At 43.2% G+C, this 20,084-nt stretch overlaps 1 protein-coding gene and 1 long non-coding RNA gene across 2 annotated transcripts in view; one reads left to right on the top strand and one right to left on the bottom strand.

Moving 5' to 3' along the window:
- The window catches only part of LOC144833258 (uncharacterized), a 310,988-nt gene that overhangs the window by 162,666 nt on the left and 128,238 nt on the right, over positions 1-20,084 (bottom strand). The window lies entirely within an intron of this gene.
- LOC144833210 (keratin, type II cytoskeletal cochleal-like) overlaps positions 1-20,084 on the top strand; it is a 157,905-nt gene that overhangs the window by 61,256 nt on the left and 76,565 nt on the right. Inside the window, exons 4-5 of the mRNA XM_078689150.1 lie at positions 5,333-5,428; positions 5,664-5,828. Of these exons, the coding sequence (XP_078545276.1) occupies positions 5,333-5,428; positions 5,664-5,828 (261 nt within the window). The remainder of the gene's footprint in view (positions 1-5,332; positions 5,429-5,663; positions 5,829-20,084) is intronic.

Raw genomic sequence — 20,084 nt, 5'->3', positions numbered from 1 at the left:
CGGGTAGTTTGTATTTGATCTTTGTGGATCTTCGATCCGCATTCGACTTGGTTCAGAGGGATAAGCTTTGGGCTATATTACTAGAGATGGGTGCTCCGGTTTACTTGTGCCATCCGTTTAAACGTATGCATCAAGGTACCTATGTAAGGGTGAGGTTCGGGAGGAATGGGGAGCTTTCGGATCCATTCCCAGTGGAAAAGGGAGTGAGGCAGGGATGCGTGCTGGCCCCCACGCTCTTCTCCCTTTTCCTCAATGGGCTGATTGAACATCTAATGGGAGCGAGGGATCTAGATTCACCCAGTTTAGCAGGTCGCAAGATACCAGCCCTGATGTTCGCTGATGATTCCCTTCTGCTATCAAAAACTTCCATGGGTATTCAGCGAACATTGGAGGTGTTCTGCTCCTTTTGTAGATCGAGGAGTCTGGAGATTAACCTGTCCAAGACTAAGTTTATGGTTTACAACGCCAAATCATCCAACTGTCCCCACCCCCCATCTGGATGGCTCGGTGTTGGAAAGAGTGTCTACCTTTGACTACCTGGGGGTAACATTGAATGATAGAATGGATTGGGGGTCCCACATGGCTAAGGCAAACCTGAAGTTGGCCCAATCCTCTGGCGGTATCCTAAAGGTGTACAATGAGTGCTCTTTCAAAATGGGACCGCCCGTGTAAATCTACAAAGCCCAGGCGAGGGGTGGAGCGATCTATGGTGCAGATCTTTGGGGCCACGTCTCCGCCACTTCTTTATCCTCTACTGAGAATAGTTTCATCAGGCGCCTCCTGAGACTTCCCCAGAGCACCCCTCTGACCCCATTACGGCTAGATCTAGGTTTGGCTTCTATACAGGAGATCATCTCAAACCATAAAAAAAAAATGCATTCTGAGGTACGGGGACTTGATGAAACCCAATAGGACTCTCAGATTAAAAACAATGAAATAATAAGGGGAACTGTAGTAAGCCTTAGGGACTTTGCATTTCAAGGAGATCGTCTGTAGTGTCCAAATCCACTTCCTCCAACCTACCACAAAAGAAGCTATGAAACCACATGTTGTCACCAATGAGAGAGGCAACCAATCGGGCCCGACAAAAGTGGGTGTTGATGGCCACATATTGATTAAAGAAGGACAAGAAGGGTGCCCTGTTAGTGAACCATTTGCATGTGAAGGGTTGACATTAGACTGTATTATATGAAATTGAGTCTGATGAGCAAATAAAGTGCTGAAACTGGATCGTTACTGCTCAGAAATCAGGTTTCAACAATGCCACACACTCCAGTAACTTCCAGTTGAAATGTAGTTGCCATGGATTATACCTCTGCTTAGAAAGACCCTTTCTGGCTTAAGACAAGAAGAACATGGAGGTGCAGAGTCTGTGCATACGTGCTAAGCCTAAATCAGCCATGACACGGCTCACAGTGTTTGGCCAGGGACATTGATGCAAACACTGCTGTTGTGACTAATCTATGAAAACAAGTTCTAATGAAGGTCCCAGTGCTCGAAACCACGTGAGCAGTAAAGTACTCTTCACCAGATGGATTTGTTACATTGTCTCAGAAACATCATCATTATTAATATACATTTTTTTACTTTTAACAACTCCCTAACCAACATAACTTTAAATACATAGCCTGTATTCAAATCAAAATGAAACAAAGTAAGAGAAGATAATGAGTAGAAAGCAGGACTTGCTTTTGAACCAGAATATAGCAAGAGTTCATGACGATCCGCTGTGATTACTCCTATACTTTTTGGGTTCGACTCACGAAAGTGAGTCTGTTTAGTGTCTGGAGCAATATGCTTGGAATGATTAGCCACATTAACCCAGCCTTACTAACACTTTTCACCATCCCAGAGTGATGCAAAGCGACACAAAGCAACACATTGGTACTTACTTTCCTGCACAAAAGGTATTTTGCACCGGAGAAGAGCCCCTTTTTCAGCACAAACACAGTTTGCACTGATTTATGTCCCTTGTCATCAGGATGGTGTTACTGGGATGTTACAGTGAGAAAACCCATCGTTTTTCACACCAAGCTCGATCTACTTTGACGGCTAGAATGGTATTTGCAAAACGAATGCCTCCTTGAAGTAGACACTAAAAAAGATAAATGTTTTCATATTTCCAAAATAGTCCACTCACTGAATGTGTGCTGGTGCTCACAGCAAGCACCCATGCATACAATCCTTCCATGTATGTGTAGCCATAGCAATTTGTAGTGAAAAGATGTGTTTCCAGTACAAATTCTATGCCAGAAAGTGCACATTCATGCCTGCACCATGGTGCAAGGCTGTGTGTTGCACAAAGCAATCTTTAAGATCGTCAGTGCAAGGAAAAGCAGCAGGCCCATCTTTATTGTTATTGCTTTATGTTAGGTTTTTCTTCTTGTCTAATGCACCAAATTTAGTTGATGCGCAAAGTACAGTTAAAAGGAATACATTTGCACCACTCGATCTATCAACGCAGAGTGTTAGGCTATTAGTATTCTTTCTCACCATCCAATTAACTGGCCTAGCCAGACATGACTTCAGGAACATACTGTGACCATTTGGGTTGGTTGAAATGAGATTTAGCGCAATATAAGTATAAGTAAACAAATACATATAAGTGTTATGCATCTGAAAACGAAAACCAGAAAAATCTACAATACTTCATAGAAGTGTCATGAACAATACTAGACAAGACTTCCTTTTATTTGGCTCTTGATTACTTTAAAAAATATTAACAACTCTGAAGACGCCCAGCTTTTTTACCAATACGTTTGCAAATTGCAGAACTCTGTGCCAAATAGGGGTGAGCAGTAAATTCCACTCCTCCTGTGGAGTACGCAGAGTTTTGCCCACTCTGTGTTACGCTTGTAATGAGGAGTTCTGGCAAAACTCTGAAAATCGTCACATGATGGAATTTTTTTCTCGTGTATGGGTGGCCAATGGTAAGTTGCCGTGCGAGCAACAATTGGCGTCCCCTAGCGCTATTTTCGGGCGCCAGGATGGCACAGCCAAGATTTTCCCAAGCAGGGTCGATTGTGACCATTTGCAGTGAGTAATCTGCTGTTTGAAGAGTGAGCAGAAAATCTACCCGAGCTGCAGCAAAGAAGCTGCGTCCTCTGGCAAACCGCATGGTGCAGTTCGTGCAAATTTTTCAGCACGGAACAAGCTCCTGGTGCTAAAAATCATTGCGATGTGCTGAATCCACCTACTTGTAGAACTCCTCGGAATTTCGCAAAGTTTTCATGCAACTCTGAGTAATTCAGCTGAATGAAATTCCGGGAGTTCCGCCCACTTTTAGTGCCAAACGCAATGAGAACAGAACCTGTTGACAATTAAACTTTTCCAGAAGGTGCTTTTTCAAAACCTTGGAACTTCAGCTTTATTTGAAAAATGAAGCTCGCCTTTCCACCTATATAGTGCATGTGTCAAATGCAAACGTTCGGTTGAGAGAATATTTGTATTGGTATTTTTTTTCTAAATTTAAAGAAAGATCCTTGCTATTTATGCACATAATTATACAGCATGCTGATGCCTTAGTGGGTTTAGATTATGCTTTTTTATAACCGGTAATATAAATAAAATAAAATAACTTTACTTAATTTCTGAAAGTGATGATGGCACTTTAAACGCAGTCACTGCTATGGGTCTTCTGCCCAGAGCAGCAGCTATCAGCAGGATATTAGGAAAGGTGCAGGAAAAATGCCTTATTCAATCTCCTCCACCCTTTTCTCAGTTTGTATTTAACATAGTCTTTGCTTCTTACACTTCGGGTTGAGGCACTTTACTTTTTTAGCTGTGTTCTCACATTAAGTCAGTCCTTTATAAAGTGCTCGTAAAGTTGGCTTGATTTTCTCAAGTCATGTAGAAGGCAAGAAATGGAATGTTGAGAACAGCAGTGGAACGAATTGGTCCATTATTGTGATCATTGTATGTAGTTAAAACTATCAATTGGCTCTACTTCATGGAGTTGAGAAATTTAAAGAGTGCTCACTTTTGCACCCAAGGATCGAAGATTGTATGCTGAAAACTACTTTCTTCAAACAGAATCCTTGAAGTAAAATACCATTGTGGAGGTGGCTGTACTATGACCAGACATCCATTAAATTAAGTATCCGTTAGGAGTAGATTTAGAATTGCGGAAAGCCATCTATTTCGCCGACTTCCTCCAACTATGCTTTCCCCAAAACGGGGAAAACTCTTTCAAACAGCAGGCTCTGCTTTGTCATAGCAAAATTCGAAAGTGATGAACTTTGATTAGAACAATAGAATGTTGGGCGCTCCACTGAAAACAATGGAGTGCTCCAAGCTCCTAATGGCCGGTAGAAGCCCACAGTTCCAACATTCCAATGTTTGTTCACAGTTGTTGCTGTGAACAAAGGCCTCACGGACCCAGAGGGAATTTCAATCCCCTTGGTCTTCATGAGGCAAATCCCTTTCGGCTCCATGAGGCCTTTGTTTTACAGATTAGAACATTCTGCCCTCCAGGAGTGGAATGTTCTAATAGCCTTAGAGCCTTCGGCTCGGGCCTATAACGCTGGAGCAGGTCTTTAATGGACTGTAGAGCCCACTACGATGAGCTGTAAGGCTATATTAGAGCCTCCACATAGCAACCATATAAATTCAGTGAAATATTCCCATTACAAATTACTACTTTTAATACATGCATTTTCTGTTTTGACTAATAAATCGGCATTCCATGTTTGTCTCATTGATCATATCATCTATGGGACAGTAAGTCTGATATCAAACCATAATGTGCTGCAGGACCAGAAGAACAAAAGGCAAACTAGCCTTCAAAAAGCTCCATCCTTAGAAAACATGTATTAAATGTATGAAAATATACTTAGAATTAAATTGTTAGTACAGGTCCTGTTAATTATATGCTTTACTTGTCCACATTCTATTCAGCTGATATTGTACATATATATTTATGCCAGAGCAATGCCAATTAACGTGGACGAATGGCATTTATTTCCAACAAGTCAACTAATAAACACACTTTTTCTCATTTATTACCACAGTGCAAAAGTTAGAGTTCAAGTTATTACTACAATACCAGGTACCAGATGTGAGAAAACACTTACTGTCTCACAGATGGCATGTACCAACAATATTTTGTTTTAGGCTTATCCAGTATGGTTTTATAGGAAAGCTAATTTGGGTAAATACTACTACACATTATAAAACAGCATGGGGTTTAAACCAAATATACACAGTGCACTTGCGCTGGAAGCAACATGGTGTGCATTATCTGTGTTGAAGGAGGGCATGTTACATTCTGTACGTACGTGAGAGTGTGTGTTTAGTGACATGGAGATAAAATATTGCATGTTTCATTTTGCAGGACGTGGACACTGCCTACATGAGCAAGGTAGAGCTGGAGTCCAAGGTGGATAGTTTCAATGATGAAACCAACTTCCTTAGAACGCTATATGATGCGGTAATTACTCCTTAACAGCACGATAAGTCAGTCTTTTGCATTTTATAATGAACACTAGAATAAATCTCTCATATAGCATTGAACATATGCTCCTTTCAAATTATTTTCGAATTTTATTATCCTTTTTCGTATTCCAGTGGGAATGAATAGACCTTAAACATATCTAATAATAACGCAGTAAAAGTTACAAATGATTTGGCACAAGTCACTAACCGATTCTTGATATCTTTGGCAGGAAATTTCTCAAATACAGGCACAGATTTCAGACACATCTGTCATACTATCCATGGACAACAATCGAGTCTTGGACCTGAATAGCATTATCGCTGAGGTTAAATCCCAATATGAGGAGATTGCTAACAGGAGCCGGAATGATGCAGAGCTATCGTACCGAAGCAAGGTAGGTAAACACGATTTGGAGCTGTACTAAACCGCAGCACATTGGGAGGGAGGGGTGCAAGCCAAACCGAGACCAATTTGTGTGTGAAAAGGGCTGCTTTATTGAAACAGGTGCATATCACATTTAAAAACCTGGCCACTGCCTTACAAAACTAACACCTCACTATACATCAAATAAGCTGACCCCTAATCCCTCCCCGCCCCTATGATCCCCTCAGATGTGACCCCACCCTGCTGTTAACATAACAACACCATTACACAGTATTGCTTTTAACATTCTTGCCCTCCAATAAAACCAAAATACCCTACCTGTCTTTCTGCCACTGTAACTTACAAACTTCTACTCTGAAACTTAGCCTACCTGACTACCCTTTCCCTGCCCCTGCTCACAAACTTCCTACACTTAACCAAAAACTTCTGCCAACCCTGGCCAAAAAAAACGCCAGCACCTGTTCCAAGTGACAGTTTGTACAACAGACAACCCTAAGCACCTGTCTTCAACAAACCTAGCCATCGGGAAACTAAGCAGCCCAAAAACCACCCAAAACCAAGAGCTTAAAAAGAGGGATGGGAGAGTGGGAAAAAAAGCTAAGCTGCCTACACTAACCTGCCTCCAGCCTAAATATAGGACTCCGAACTTCTGTGAATACTGAAATGAGTAAGTGCCTTCTGTGAATACCAAAATGAGTAAGTGCCTTCTGTGAATACCAAAATGGTAGTAAGTTTAGAATTTTGTCTTCAGTTAGTTCTGTGAATGGGCCCAGAGTTTCTACTACCATATATTTCTGTGAAGCTTTACATTGAACATCTGTCAACTCCGCAGTGTTACTCCATAAATCAATAAGATATCTAGACGGCAATTAGTTGTGAAATAAGTAGGTTCCTTTTAGTTCTGACAGTAGAAGACCGCTCGCTCAACACTTCTATGGAAATACCATGCTCTAAAGAAACGATTTTAGCCCTCATAAGTATTTTGTGCAGTGCAAATCTTCAAGAGCTGAGGCATCTCTGGTACCATGTTCTACCTTAATAAGAAAATGTAGGTAGAATTGTCTAAGTTTGTGTATAAATGCTGAGCTAATGCATTCAAAAATGTTATTTTGAGAGCCCAAGAAGCCACAGATTCATAGAGGGATACTGATATTATTCTAGCTTTAAAAGCTGTAGTGGCCTGACCAATTGCTCAGCCGTTATAAATATACATAACCTTTTGAGATTCTTTACTAAAGGTAAACATTGATGCGCGATGGATTGTATAGGAATGGACCATTTTATTTTTTAGTGCATCCTCATTCCAAAATAGGGCAATTATGGGTTATTTCAATCCTTTCACTATTTAGAAATCAATTGTAATTTTGTTGACCTAGGTAATATAATTATTTTCGTTTCTGAACTATGCACATTCAAACAGTTACCATTGCTGTTCTGATTTAAGTTTTTTTACAGCCTTTGTAAGTCTATGGGTGTTGGAGACAAGGGGCCTCAGGTAGGTAAATGGTACTTACCGATTCGTAAATACCAATTTTACCGATTCGGTATTTACAAATCGGTAAATGCTATGTAGGTAAATATTCGGTAAAAATTACCGAATCGGTATTTACCGATTAAGTAATTGCCATTGATTCCTATGGGCCTTGAGGCCCATAGGAATCAATGGCAATTACCGAATCGGTAAAATTACCAAATAGTCAAGGGTGGCAGGGTGTCACTTTGACACCCTGTTGCACCCCTGATCCGTGCTTGTGTGCCATGTGACACACATACATGCCCTTAGGGCATGCATGTGTGCCACATGGCACAAGTGTACATGCACAGATTTGCATATACACAGGTATTCGTTATTTACCACCAACTAATAGTTGGTGGTAAATAACGAATCCTTAAGGCCCTGTGGCACTATTTACAGTGCCACCTACATCTCAGATTACAGATTCGATAAATTTACCGATTCGGTAATTTACTGATGCGGTAATTTACCGAATCGGTAAATTTACCAAATCGGTAATTCTTAAGGCCCCTACATCTCAAACTCCAAATACCGGTCGGTAACGGCGGAAATTGGCCGTTACTGACCGGTGTTTGACCACCTACATATGGCCCAAGATGACCAAGTCATGATCAAAACCTGAATGTCTGAGGTTCAAAGTGCTTGCCTTTGGTGGACAGACTTACTAGATCCAATGTCTACTAGATCTGTCAAGTAAAGGAAGTAAAGCAGGGATGCTAGCATGTACCCCTGTTTCAGAACATTATCAGCCTAGATCCTAGTGGGAAGACCTTAGTGCTTGCTGCAGAATATGAAGTCCAGTAAATTAGGTTCCAAATTTCAGTTTTAGACCTTTTAATGCAATAATATTATGCTTGTGTTAGCTTGGTTAAAGTTTAATGGCTATTTTCCCATAGTTCTAATTTGTATTGTAACATGTTTGCAAATAACATGCCATATACTTCCAGTAAGGCACATAGCGAGCAATTACTAGATATTGACAAGCCTTCCCATTTTAGTACAGCTCCACTATGAAGTGCAGTAAAATAGGAGTCAACCCCCAATTGCTGGGTTTAGGCCACATCCTTAAAATGTTTAGAATATACATACAAATTACAATCCAGTCCTGTGTTTTAAGGATCAGAGTGTTAATCCAAGACTATAATGTTCCACAAAAGAGGTTTTGTGCAAACTGTGAAAACAAGTTTGGTTTTCAATGATCCACTTTCCCTGTTGGTTTAGCAATATTTTTGGAAAAAAACTTCCTATCCATATCAAGTAAGGCAATAAACCACTAATCACCAGATATTGATGGGTCTCCCAATTTTGTAGATTGGGTGTAAAAGTGATCCTTTCAATGAGATGATATCCAAATGACAAGACATTGGAAACAATAGGCTTAAAGGGTGGCTCCCTTTTATTGGGTTGACTTTCTAAGCAACATTTGGGAAAGATTTTGAGCCCGGTTCTCTTAATGGTTTGCTGCTTTAATCAGCTTAATACTTGGCATCTCTGTGATAGACTGTAAAGCCCTGGCTTTGTTTTTTAATGGAAAACATAGTTTCAGGAACTATTTTCGAATGTAAGTTGTAAGTATGTAAGGGTTCCAACAAAGGACAACAATCTGCAGTTCAGCTAAAAATCACTTTCCACTCACTAAGACCAAAATGTCCGAACGTTTTTTGTCTCAACAAACTCAACTGATTTAGTCCAGGAACTATTCTGTCACTCACATTTTAATATTTTGATTACCGTTCTGTAATTTTTCTTTATCTGCTTGATTAGCCCATCTCACTCATCTGTATTCTAAATTTTCACAGTAGCTTTTCTGATTTTTCTTAAGTTTGATTTAAATTCACTTGACTTCATACTATATGAATCAACTTTTTAAATATTCATTAAGCTGTATTTTTTCCACTAATTTAGTCTCAGCAAAGACTAATAAACAAAGAGTTGTCTCTTGTACCTGCTGTATTAAGAAACAAGTAGTTCTAGAATTACAATGTGTGTGCAGCATGTCTACAGTAGTGCTAACGTCATGATCATGTGCCATACAGCAGTTAGGTCCTTCTCCAAAATGTAACCCCACTTAAGGTAACTTAATGTTCACAACCTCCTCAATGTGTGTGCTGCCCCAGGTCACCAATTATAGATGATTTGGGTTTATCTTACATGCTGCACCTACTTCTGGGTAGACGATTTAAGCCAATTCATATCTAAGACATGTTATGAATCTGTAGTACGATTAGGATTTCATATGAATGATCTAAAATTTTAGACCGACCTGGAATCAATAAGCAACTTATCTTTTAAATAGATCCTAAAGAAGAAAAGGCTCCATGATCCTATGGAGCTGTACTTTTTTCTGAAATGTTTTGTTTAATTTTCTGATTTTAGTTAATGGTCCTTTATTTGTGAGGATTTGGGTGTATTTTACTATATGGCTGAGGGCCTTACGGTGGAATACACTTGCGAAACCTGTCTTGGGTCCAATGGGTTTGTTTGCAAACCTTAAGCTCAACCCTGGGTAGCTGTGGCTTCAAGCAGCAAGGCTAAACAAAAGAACTTCGTGTAAAGCATTTTATAGCACCCAACTGAATAAGAAAGTGGCACAGCAAGAAAGAAACACGACAATTATAAAAACAGAGCTTATATTTTTGTGAATTTGTAGAGACCTTGATGTTCGCAATCACCAGAGGGTTCCGGAGATATAGATTTTAGAAGAGATAAATATTATTACATTCAACCGAAAACAACCATTGGTCAACAAAAACTTTGAAAACATTTTAATTGTTTGAAACAGTTTGTTCGGCGACTCCAGCCTTACTTAGGTAACAAAATGCAAAAAGGCGGAGGTCTAGGAGTCCATTAGTGTTACTTTAGACAGTTACCTGTCCACCAGAGCCTTTTCCAGTCACAGTCCAGCCTTTGGGAAATTACAGCCATAGACGACAATGGAGTGGTACTGATAGTGGGGATGCAGACCGAAAAGATGCTCAATGATGCTCCTAAAGCTGTACGGTCGACGGGGGTGAAGTGTGGTTGATCCCTTTGTCTACTGGTGGGGGTGAAGAGACTTTCACCATAGAACTTGGGGTTTCATAATGTCTTCTTTGCGGTAGTAGGCCAGCTGTGGCTGGGCTACCAATCTCGTGACATAGTGGTCACAGTGAATATTTTTGGTGGGGGCTAATGTCCCTCTTGGGCAACAAATCTGGTCTCTGATAGCACACTCAGATCTTGCTGACATGGGTGCAACATTTGGCTATTTTGGATTTGTTTCTTGGCATGCCAGGTGGCGGCCAGCGGCAGTTCCTCCTAAATGGCTATGCTTTACCAGTTAGTGCTTCCTCAGCGTTGATGTCCCTGGTGATGTTCCAAGGTGCCAGCTGACTCACCCTTGGAGTCACTGTTTCAATCTGTGGCTGGGAATCAAGTTTTCCCTGAGCCAGATGCCATAGTCCAAACTCACTAGCCCAAAGTGCAGCAGGTGCAGTCCTTCTGGTCGTGCACCCTCTCTTCATGCAGCTTTAAAGGCAGCAGGGCCGTCCTCTCTTAGTCTTCTCTCCAAATCCAACATGTACTGAGGTTCAGGGTGCCAGTGGTGTCTAATATATCACAGGAAAGTACTCCGAGTAGGTCAACGCTGTCATTTGCCAATGGGCTAGTAGGTCCCCTCTTGTTTGGTGACAAAGTACAAGTGATGTGTTGAATAAACAAACCTGGAGTGCAATATTCTTACCACTCTCAAGATGTCTGAACCTTGGCTCGACTGTGAGGAGCTCAGTAGCCCGTCCCGGAGGTGTAGCTACCTAAGGGCTACAGGTCCATGGGAAAACCGTGTTGACAATGGGTTTTCACCCTCTGGCCCTGTCTTTAACTTGTCTATAGGAAAAAAAGGCTTCCTGCTCAGGTGTGTTGCCACAGGTGGCACTTCAAAGGCAGCTTTCACTTCGAAGCTCACCTTTTGGGCTAACACCCCAAGCAGCCTTCCTGAGAGAGGTCACATCTCACTCTGCATCAACTGTTTCATCTTCCAGAGCCTGGGAGCCATTCACATGACTCCCCAGGAGGACAGAAAGCGGACTGTCTTCGAAGGCCTTTGTGAGGCCACTGGAATAGCTGGGGCACAAAGTGGCATTTTTTTTAATTTGCTTAACTTTAAAAGTGACATAAATCTCCCTCGGGCATCAAATCGGATTTAATGCCATGATAAATTTGATACCCACAGTACCCAGGTAGGTACTCCCATTCAGAAGTTTTCCCGGGGGGAATGCCAGCCAATAACCATGTGTTAGCCAATGGGCCTACTAACATTCCCCCAGCAAAACAACAATTTCGAAGTTTTTCAGTTAAGACATATGAAAACAATGTATGTGTTGCTTAAAAATGTATAGCTCCATGTGTTATGTACCCTAACCTAGGCCTAAGTAGCAAAACAACCTTTTAACTACATTTGTCCTACCTTGCTCTGCATAACGGTTCTAGCACTGACCTTTTACCCAGTTATGCGCTGAATAAATGTTGATTGGTTTCCTTGAAACTAGTCTCATTTATTATGCATGAGGAGTCTTCGTAAAATCTCCTGCACATGATGTACATAACAGGATTATCATACTCGGTATAAAAGTCATTGCTATTCAGTCCTAGTGCGACAGAGCTACCTTGCATAGTTTCAATTATTTATTTAGGCTTATTTACATAATCGTACTCATAACATATCGATTGTGGTAGGAACCCTGCGGCTATCTTTGTGGCATAAAAGAACGGCATCTTCACTAGGTAAGTATAGGAGACACTTCCATGCTGACACAAGACACTGATGTCCCTGCATGCTGAGGCTTCAACATGCAGGGGTCTGACATCCCTTGCGGGGTGTCCAACTTGTGACCAAGACGGGGTCCTTCATGCTCTCCCATCAGTTAATGGGGTTGGCTCTTTCCTAGGGGATTCTTGGCTTTACACCCACATGCATGCTAGGTACACTTAGGTACACTTAGGTAGCGTCCGCATCCTAGGAGTATGCTTGATTACTGTCATTTTTATATCCCTGCATACATTCACTGTTTTAGCACCATGGTAGAATTCTACCTTCTATTTACTCTGTTGGTGCGTGTAGTATTTTACATTTGCTTCTGTCTAATGATTGTCACAGCAAACATGTTTTATACTAGAATGATGCTGGTTCAATAAATCCTTATTGAAAATGTCTCCATCATTTATTCTGTGTATCTCTCTGAGATTAAGTGAGCATGATTGACTGCACAAAAATTACTGTACAGTTTCCACGATCCCTGAAGGGTCAAAGGTTGTCATGTTTGATGGTTGCCAGAAACTATTCGCTCTTTAGTGAGGTTAGGGGGCCCATGGTGGCACTGAGCTAGGAGGTCTATAGGCTGACATATCCATTGGGGGTGCCCAGAACCTGTCTTGGCACCAAGTCCTCAGTTTATGCTGTCCAACAAACACGCAGATCCTCTGTATTTTTAGGAACTACATGACACCTGCCATAGGACTCCATAGACCTTCCTTATGGTAGATGTACATATAAGGTTATGGGAGTGGTGGCTTTGCCATTGAGTTTAATGGAAAAGTCGAACTAGCAGTGTGCAGTTTTCTCTTCCAGTCGGCAGTGGCAGGCTGGGAGCCATTTTGTCCCTTATTAATCTCAGGGTGGCACAAACAATGCTGCAGCCCTGTGTGGACACTCTGCCTTCCATACACTGGGTACCCTTCGCACGATATACTAGGGACTTATAAGTAAGTCAGTACTTGACAATTGGGATTAGCCAATTCAACATACACTTGGTAAGGGTAAGAACACTGGCACTGAGGCTTGGATAGCATGTCTGAATGCACTCTCCGAGTGAAAAAAAAAACAGCAGTTAATAGTCCAAATGGAGAGAAAAGTTGTGGGGGGCTGCAAAAAGGCCTGTTTCATAACATGACCTCCCACCCCCAGCTAATTCATCTGGGGGACGTCAACCCCAATCTTGGTGACTCTCCCTGACCATTTAGCGAGGAAGGATGTAGAAAACTGGCTGTCCTATTGCAGGGCTTACTCTGCCTTACATCCTCCTTTCAGGGTAATTCCCACTGGGGAGCTGACCTACCTCGACTTTGACAGGGCCCATCCTAAACTAAACTCACTCAGTCTTTCCCATCCTTGCTTTGTATGTTTGGTAGAGAGGTACCTACTCCCTCTACCCCAACCTTAGCTAGAGCAACAGTTAGCTTGCCCAAAGAGGGTATCCAACACTGGAGTAACCCCACCATGACCAACAGGGCCAGGGGCCAACTTTGCTTCCTGTCATGGGGTCTGATCCCCATGCTGGGGACAGCGCATAAAGACAAACACCCAGCAGAGGCTATTGACAGCTTTCAGTGCCCAGAACCACACCCTCAGCTATTGATGCACAGGTGGATGTGCTACCATAGGGTTGCCTTGGGTTCTTGCTGGACTTGGTCCTTTTTGCAGGGTCATGCCTGAACGTTTTGCCTTCCTCCTGTATTTTCCCTGACCTTTTGGTGGTTTTATGACTCTGGGCACTTTACCACTGCTGATCAGTGCTAAAGTGCATATGCTCTCTATTGTATTGTTGTAATGGGATAGTGACTCCATGATTGGCTATTTGATTTACTTGTCAGACCCTAGTACAGTGCACCATGTGTACCCAGGGCCTGTAAATCAAATGGTGCTGGTGGGCTTGCAGCACTGGTTGTGCCACCCACAGAAGCAGTTTGTAAAATATGGCTCAGGCCTGCCATTGCAGAGCCTGTGTGCAGTCTGGGACTGCCATGTTGACTTGGCAAGTCCACACACTTGCCAGTCCCTAAACCTTCCCTTTTCTACATGTTAGTCACCCCTATGGTAAGCCCAAGGTACACCCCTGGGCAGGGTGCATTGTGTGTAAAAGGTAGGACATGCCCTGATGGTTGTGGCATGTCCTGATAGCGAATTACAGCCAATTTTGTTTTTCACTAATGCAAGGCTACCTGTTCCCATAGGCCAGAATGGGCAGTTTGATTATAACATCTTATAATCCTAACTGACCCAGGGAACAGGGTAAAAATTAGAGTTTAGTATGCCTAAACTCAGAATGTTAAAATACATCTTTTAGTGAAGATGATTTTTACATTCTGTGTTTGAAAATACCACTTTTAGAAAGTAGGTATTTTCTTGCCTAACCATCCAGTTGTTTCTGCTGGGTTTGTGTATTCCATGTCTGGTTTGTGAGTGACAGGGGGCTGGAGAGGGCTTTGGCTCCAGCAGTCTGATGGGTCAGGGCTGGGCTGAATAGGACCTGCAATGAATAGAGAGTAGGAGAAAGAGATTTCCTTTCACCGCCCTGAGCCCTCATAGAATAGAGAGTAGTGGGGAGGAGATTTCCTTTCAGCTATCTGGGCCAGGTCTGCTCTCAAACAATGCTGTCTTCACTTCCTGCTAGGAAGCTGCACCCAGGAGGACAGAACTGGTTTTGACTAGGTACGGACACTCTCTGCCTTCAGAGAACAAAGGATTTTGCAGTATAAATATTGGGGCCCAGACCCCAGAACTTTAGATCACTTCTGGGAATCAAGACAAACATTTGCAAAGGAGAAGAACCAAGGAAACTGAAGGAGGAGACTGCCCTTGCAATAGTGGCTGTTTGGGTTTGGCCTGTAGTGGTTAATGTATTGCCAAGGAAAGGAGAAAAGGAACTTTGTTTGTACTTTAATCATCTTAAGGAAGATCTCCAAAGGCTTGAAGATGAGCTTGCCTCCTGTTCTGAAGTCTCAGGCAGGGCCACAAAGACTTCACCAACAGCTCCCCCTGAATTCCCTTGCTGGAAATTCTACCTGCAGTGAGGTGGCTGCTGTTTGGACCATCTGAGAGACTGCGTGTCGCTGGGAGCGTGACGCAATGAGGAGAAGCGCGTCACCGCCGCGGCAGTTGCCGTTGCATCGCCGAAGAAGCGTGCCGCAGCCACAGCTGTTCTCCGTTGCATCTCAGACGAAGTATGTCACATCACCGTAGAAGCATGCCGCTGCCGCAGAGGGCACCGTCGCATCACCGGAGAAGCGTGTTGCAGGGCCTGTTAAGGCTCCATAGTTCATCTATTTGGCCGCACGACCGTTGGGCATGCATGCATCGCATCAAAGGTTGACGCATCGCCTCAAAGACGCCATTCTGTCTCATCGCACCGGATCATAACATCGCGGCGCCATCTTGTCGCATTGTAAGCGGAACGCAGTAAGTAACCAATGCATCACCTCCTCTCCGGTAAGAAACCGACGCATCACCTCATCTGCCCGGCAGTAAGGAACCGACGCATCACCTCTCCCGAAGCAAGCAACAGATGTATCACCTTCCCTGTGACCCTTTTGTTTGTTTTACGTGACACAATCAAGGTACTTTGAGAGTAAAGTGTCGCATTTGCCATCTACTATGAACTAAGCTATTTCTACCATTTTAAAGTCTTATTTTTGATTTCAGTATTGTGGATTTTTGTCGTTTGGTCTTGTGTTAAGTCTAGTAACGATTACATATTTTTCTAAACTGTTGTGGTGTCAATTTGTTGTGTTTTCACTGTATTACTGTATGTGTACACAAATGTTTTACACACTGCCTCTGAGATAAGCCTGCCTGCTCATGCCAAGCTACCAAGGGGGTGAGCAGGGGTTATTCAGGAGTTTATCCCCCTTTCCCTGACTAGAAGCAAGGGTCCCTATTTGGACAAAAATGTATACCATTGCCAACTAGAGACCCCCATTTTTAACAGTTCTTGAAGCCCTTTTGTTCTTTCAGAGTGGGTAAGGCCTCCCACCTAATGTGGCAAACATCTATCGTCCGTTCTTCCTTCTGTAAGATCAGAGGTGACACCCTGATGCTGAACAGTTGGCTGACTCCTGAGCACTTCCTGAGGAACAGGTAAGGCCTTACCAGTACCAACATTGGGGGTTAGAATTCCCTTGTCTCACTGGGTCTCCTTATAAGAATTGCTTTTCTCTCCTACTTTTTTCCTCTTGCCTCTTCCTCTAGGGCCTACTTTTCCAAACCCTAGAAATGGGACCTCCAGAATCATTGGGTGAGGAAGTGCTCAAGGTAGCTGCACTCTCTGGGCTCAGACCAACCTCTGGGAGGTCATTGCCATGGAGACAATCTAGGGGGAGGTCTGGACTGACTACCACCCTATGAAATCTAAGGGAACCAACTATCTCTAGAGTTATTAAGGCCACAGGTCTGTTAGCCCTTTATTTCCTTACCTGTCCAGGCAAATATTGGTCTGGGGACACTAACCTGTCCACTTCTATGATGTGTCTCAAGGCATTGATTGAAATCCCAGTCACCTTGTGGTGGTGGAAGTGTTTACTGCCATTCTCTGGAATCACCAACTAACCATCTGGATCCTCTTCACAGTTAAAAGCAACTAAGATATCCTCACCAGAGCATTCCTCCTCGAAGGCAACACTAGCTAAACTAGAGGCTCCCTTTCTCTTCGGACAGGCTTTGTCCCCTCTGCAGTGCCCAGTTTGCTGACAGTCAAAGCAAAGCCTACTGTTAAAGAATTTCTTAAGCCCTGGGTCTCCCACTACTCTGCTTGCTACAAGTGGGAAAGGGTTTGACCTCCTCTCTTAGGGTTCTGGGGTTTTGAGGGAAACTCGTTGGTGGGTTTACCACCTCCCTCATTCCCCTTTTGTGGACCTAACCCCTCCTTTTTGGGATCACCTCCCTGAGTTTCATTGGGAGCTTTTTTTTCTAACCCACTTATCAGCCCTCTTGCCCAACTCTCTAGGACTAGAAAGCTTAGAATCTACCAGATGATGGTGAAACTTTTCTGAGGCACAATTTGTAAGAATATGCTCCTTGACTACTCAATTGTAGAGCCCTCATAAGTTTCAACCTTGTTGCCCTTTAGCCAACCATCCAGTGACTTTACTGATGCATACACAAAGCCCAGCTTATCTGTGCTGTTCCCTTTGACGTGTTCCTCAGCTTCAGTCTGTACTCCTCCAGAATGAGGCCAAATAACTTGATCAGCACCTCTCTCATGTGGGTGTAAGATTCTGCCACCTCCTCTTCTAGTGTAAGCAATCTATCTAGCTCTATTAGTGGTAGTAACTACAATAATAGGGCCCCCCAATGCTGAGCACACACCCTTTTCATCCTGAGAGCTCTCTCATAGGATGCCCACAACATGTCTATGTCATCTCCTTCTACAAACATGGGCATTAATCCCCTAGGCAAACTGGGATCATGGACACCACCTGTGTGCACCTCTGGTTCTCTGTTGCTGCCACCTCCGACAGTAGAAGCCCAGCTGCGGTTTAGCTACCGATCTCGCGACTCAGCGGTCATAAAGAATATCCTTGGTGGGGACTAGTGTCCCTCTTGGGTGATGAATCTGGTCGCTGATGGCACTCCTGGGTCCAGCAGACATGCATGCAACCTTTGGCTAGCTTGTATTTGTCTCTTGTTGTGCCCAGCAGCAGCCAGTGGCAATTCCTCAGATGTGGTTACTGTTTTGCCGGATTGGGCTTCCACAGCATTGATGGCCCTGTGCTGTTCCAGGGTGCTATCCCACTGACCCTTGGATTCACTGCTTTAATCTGGAGCAGGAGATCAACTTTTCCTCGAGCCAGGTGTCACAGGTACAGTCTAAACTCACTAGCTTAAAGTGCGGCAGGTGCAGTCCTCTCGATTGTGCCGCATCTCTTCGTGCAGCTTCCAAGTCAGCGGGAAGTCCTCTAGTGGTCCTTTCTCCAAGTCCAACTTGCACTGAGGTTCAGGTTGTGAGGGGGGCATTATATCCCAGGGAAATGCCCTTAGGGGACAGCATGGTCACTAGCCAATGGGTTGGTAGGTCCCCTTCTCTTTGGTGACAAACGTCTGGTGATGTGTGGCATTTGACGATCCCAGAGTGCAATATTCTTGTGACTCTCAAGATGTCTGAACCTTCCCTCGACTGTGAGGAGCTTGGTAGCCCACCCTAGAGGTGTGGCTATCCTAAGGGCTACACACACATTGGAAAACCGGTTTGAGGATGGGCTTTCCCTCTCTGGGCCGGTCTCCAACTTGTCTACAGGAACAAAAGGCATCCTGCTTGAGTGTGTTGTCACAGGCAGCCCTTGAAAAGTTGCTTCCCCTTTGAAGCTAATCTATTGGGCTAACACCCCAAGCAGCATTCTTGGGAGAGAAGATCACACCTCACTCTGGGTTAACTGCCTTTGTTCCTGAGTCTGGGATTCATTCATACGTCTCCCCAGGTGGGCAGAAAGCGGTCTGTGTGCCAGGGCCTTTGTGAGGCCACTGGACTGGATGGGGCATAGAGCGGCAACTTTCTAAAAGTTGATGAACTTTAAAAGTGACATAAATGTTGTCTTGGGCATCAAGTCGGATTTAATGTTATCATTGTTTAGATTCATTTTAGTACCCAGTTAGGTAGTCCCACTCAGAAGTTAGCCAGGTGGGGATACCGGCCGATAACCTTGTGTTGGCCAATGGTGCTCCTAACTTTTCCCCAGCAAAATGACAATTTCGAAGTGTTGCTGTTATGACAAAAATATATCTCTTAATTAACAATGTATAGTTCCCTGCCAAAGGGCTCCATAGACCTTCCTTAGTAGAGACCTACATATCAAGTTAAGGGAGTGGTGGCGTTGCCATTGGTTTTAATGTCAAAGTTTGATTTGATTTATATATTTGTAAAGCTCAAGCAAATACCCAGAGGCTTCTTAGCGCTGCATGACAGGATTAGTGAGCAGACTGCAAATTCTATTGGCTGACAAGGCAAGAAATGAAACCTTTCAGAGCAGACTGGAAACCTATTGGCTAACGTGCCATGTTTAAGATTTTCAGAACAAGAGTAAGGATAGAGCGGTTTTCAGTCCTAAAGGGAGCGAGTTCCAGTTGTGGGCAGTGCAAATAATGAAACTCCTGCCTCCCCAGGAGTAGAGCTTCTGAGAGGGAACGGCCACATTATTAGTTGAGCTTGAATGAAGTGTACTTCTTGGCACATACCATCTAAAATTTTCCCTCAGATATGCTGGACCTCGGCTGTGAAGAGCCTTATATGCAATGCGCAGGGCCTTGAAAATGATGCGTTTCCTCACAGGCAACCAGTGTAGACTAATGATAACCTGTGAGGTAGAATGAAATCTGGGGACCTTCAACAGCATCCGAGCAGCCAAGTTTTGAAGAATCTGTAATTTATGCAGCAAGATTTTGCGGCGGTTTTGATATAATCCATCACAATAACCAACTCTGGCTAGCACAAGGGCTATAATGACTGCTTTTTGTAGATCATATGGTAGGAACTGCTCAATTTTCCAAATCACACACAATGTGTAAAACAAGGTAGAGATCACTTTGTTGACTTGTTCCCTATGTGTGGATCTGTTGTCAGTTTAATCATCAAGATTTCTCACTTTTTTTACTAGGGTCGGAAGAGGGTAGAGTTCCTCTGGCCCCCAGGAAGAGGACCAAAAATAAAGTGTTGTTGCCAAAGATGATTACTTCAGTTTTTGATGAATTTAATTTAAGACAGTGGCTGTCCATCCATTGGCTCACAGCACTCATGCCATTCTAAAATGTACTGCTCAAATCAGGACAAACACAAGGAGATGATATACGGAGCGCTGAAACTTTTCAGACACTTACCCCCAGTCATAGATCTGGGTTGAATCAATTTTTTTTTTTGGGCATATCAACAAATTTTTTATACCGATGTAAAATCAATACATTTAATGAGCCCATGTTTAGGCTTCCTTTACAGAAAGCTTTATCTGCTT

This window comes from Lissotriton helveticus, chromosome 1_1 (assembly GCF_964261635.1).
Source record: "Lissotriton helveticus chromosome 1_1, aLisHel1.1, whole genome shotgun sequence".
In the NCBI taxonomy this organism is placed as follows: domain Eukaryota; kingdom Metazoa; phylum Chordata; class Amphibia; order Caudata; family Salamandridae; genus Lissotriton; species Lissotriton helveticus.
Note: the sequence above shows the minus strand (reverse complement) of the source record. Positions and strands in the feature narration are given on the sequence as shown.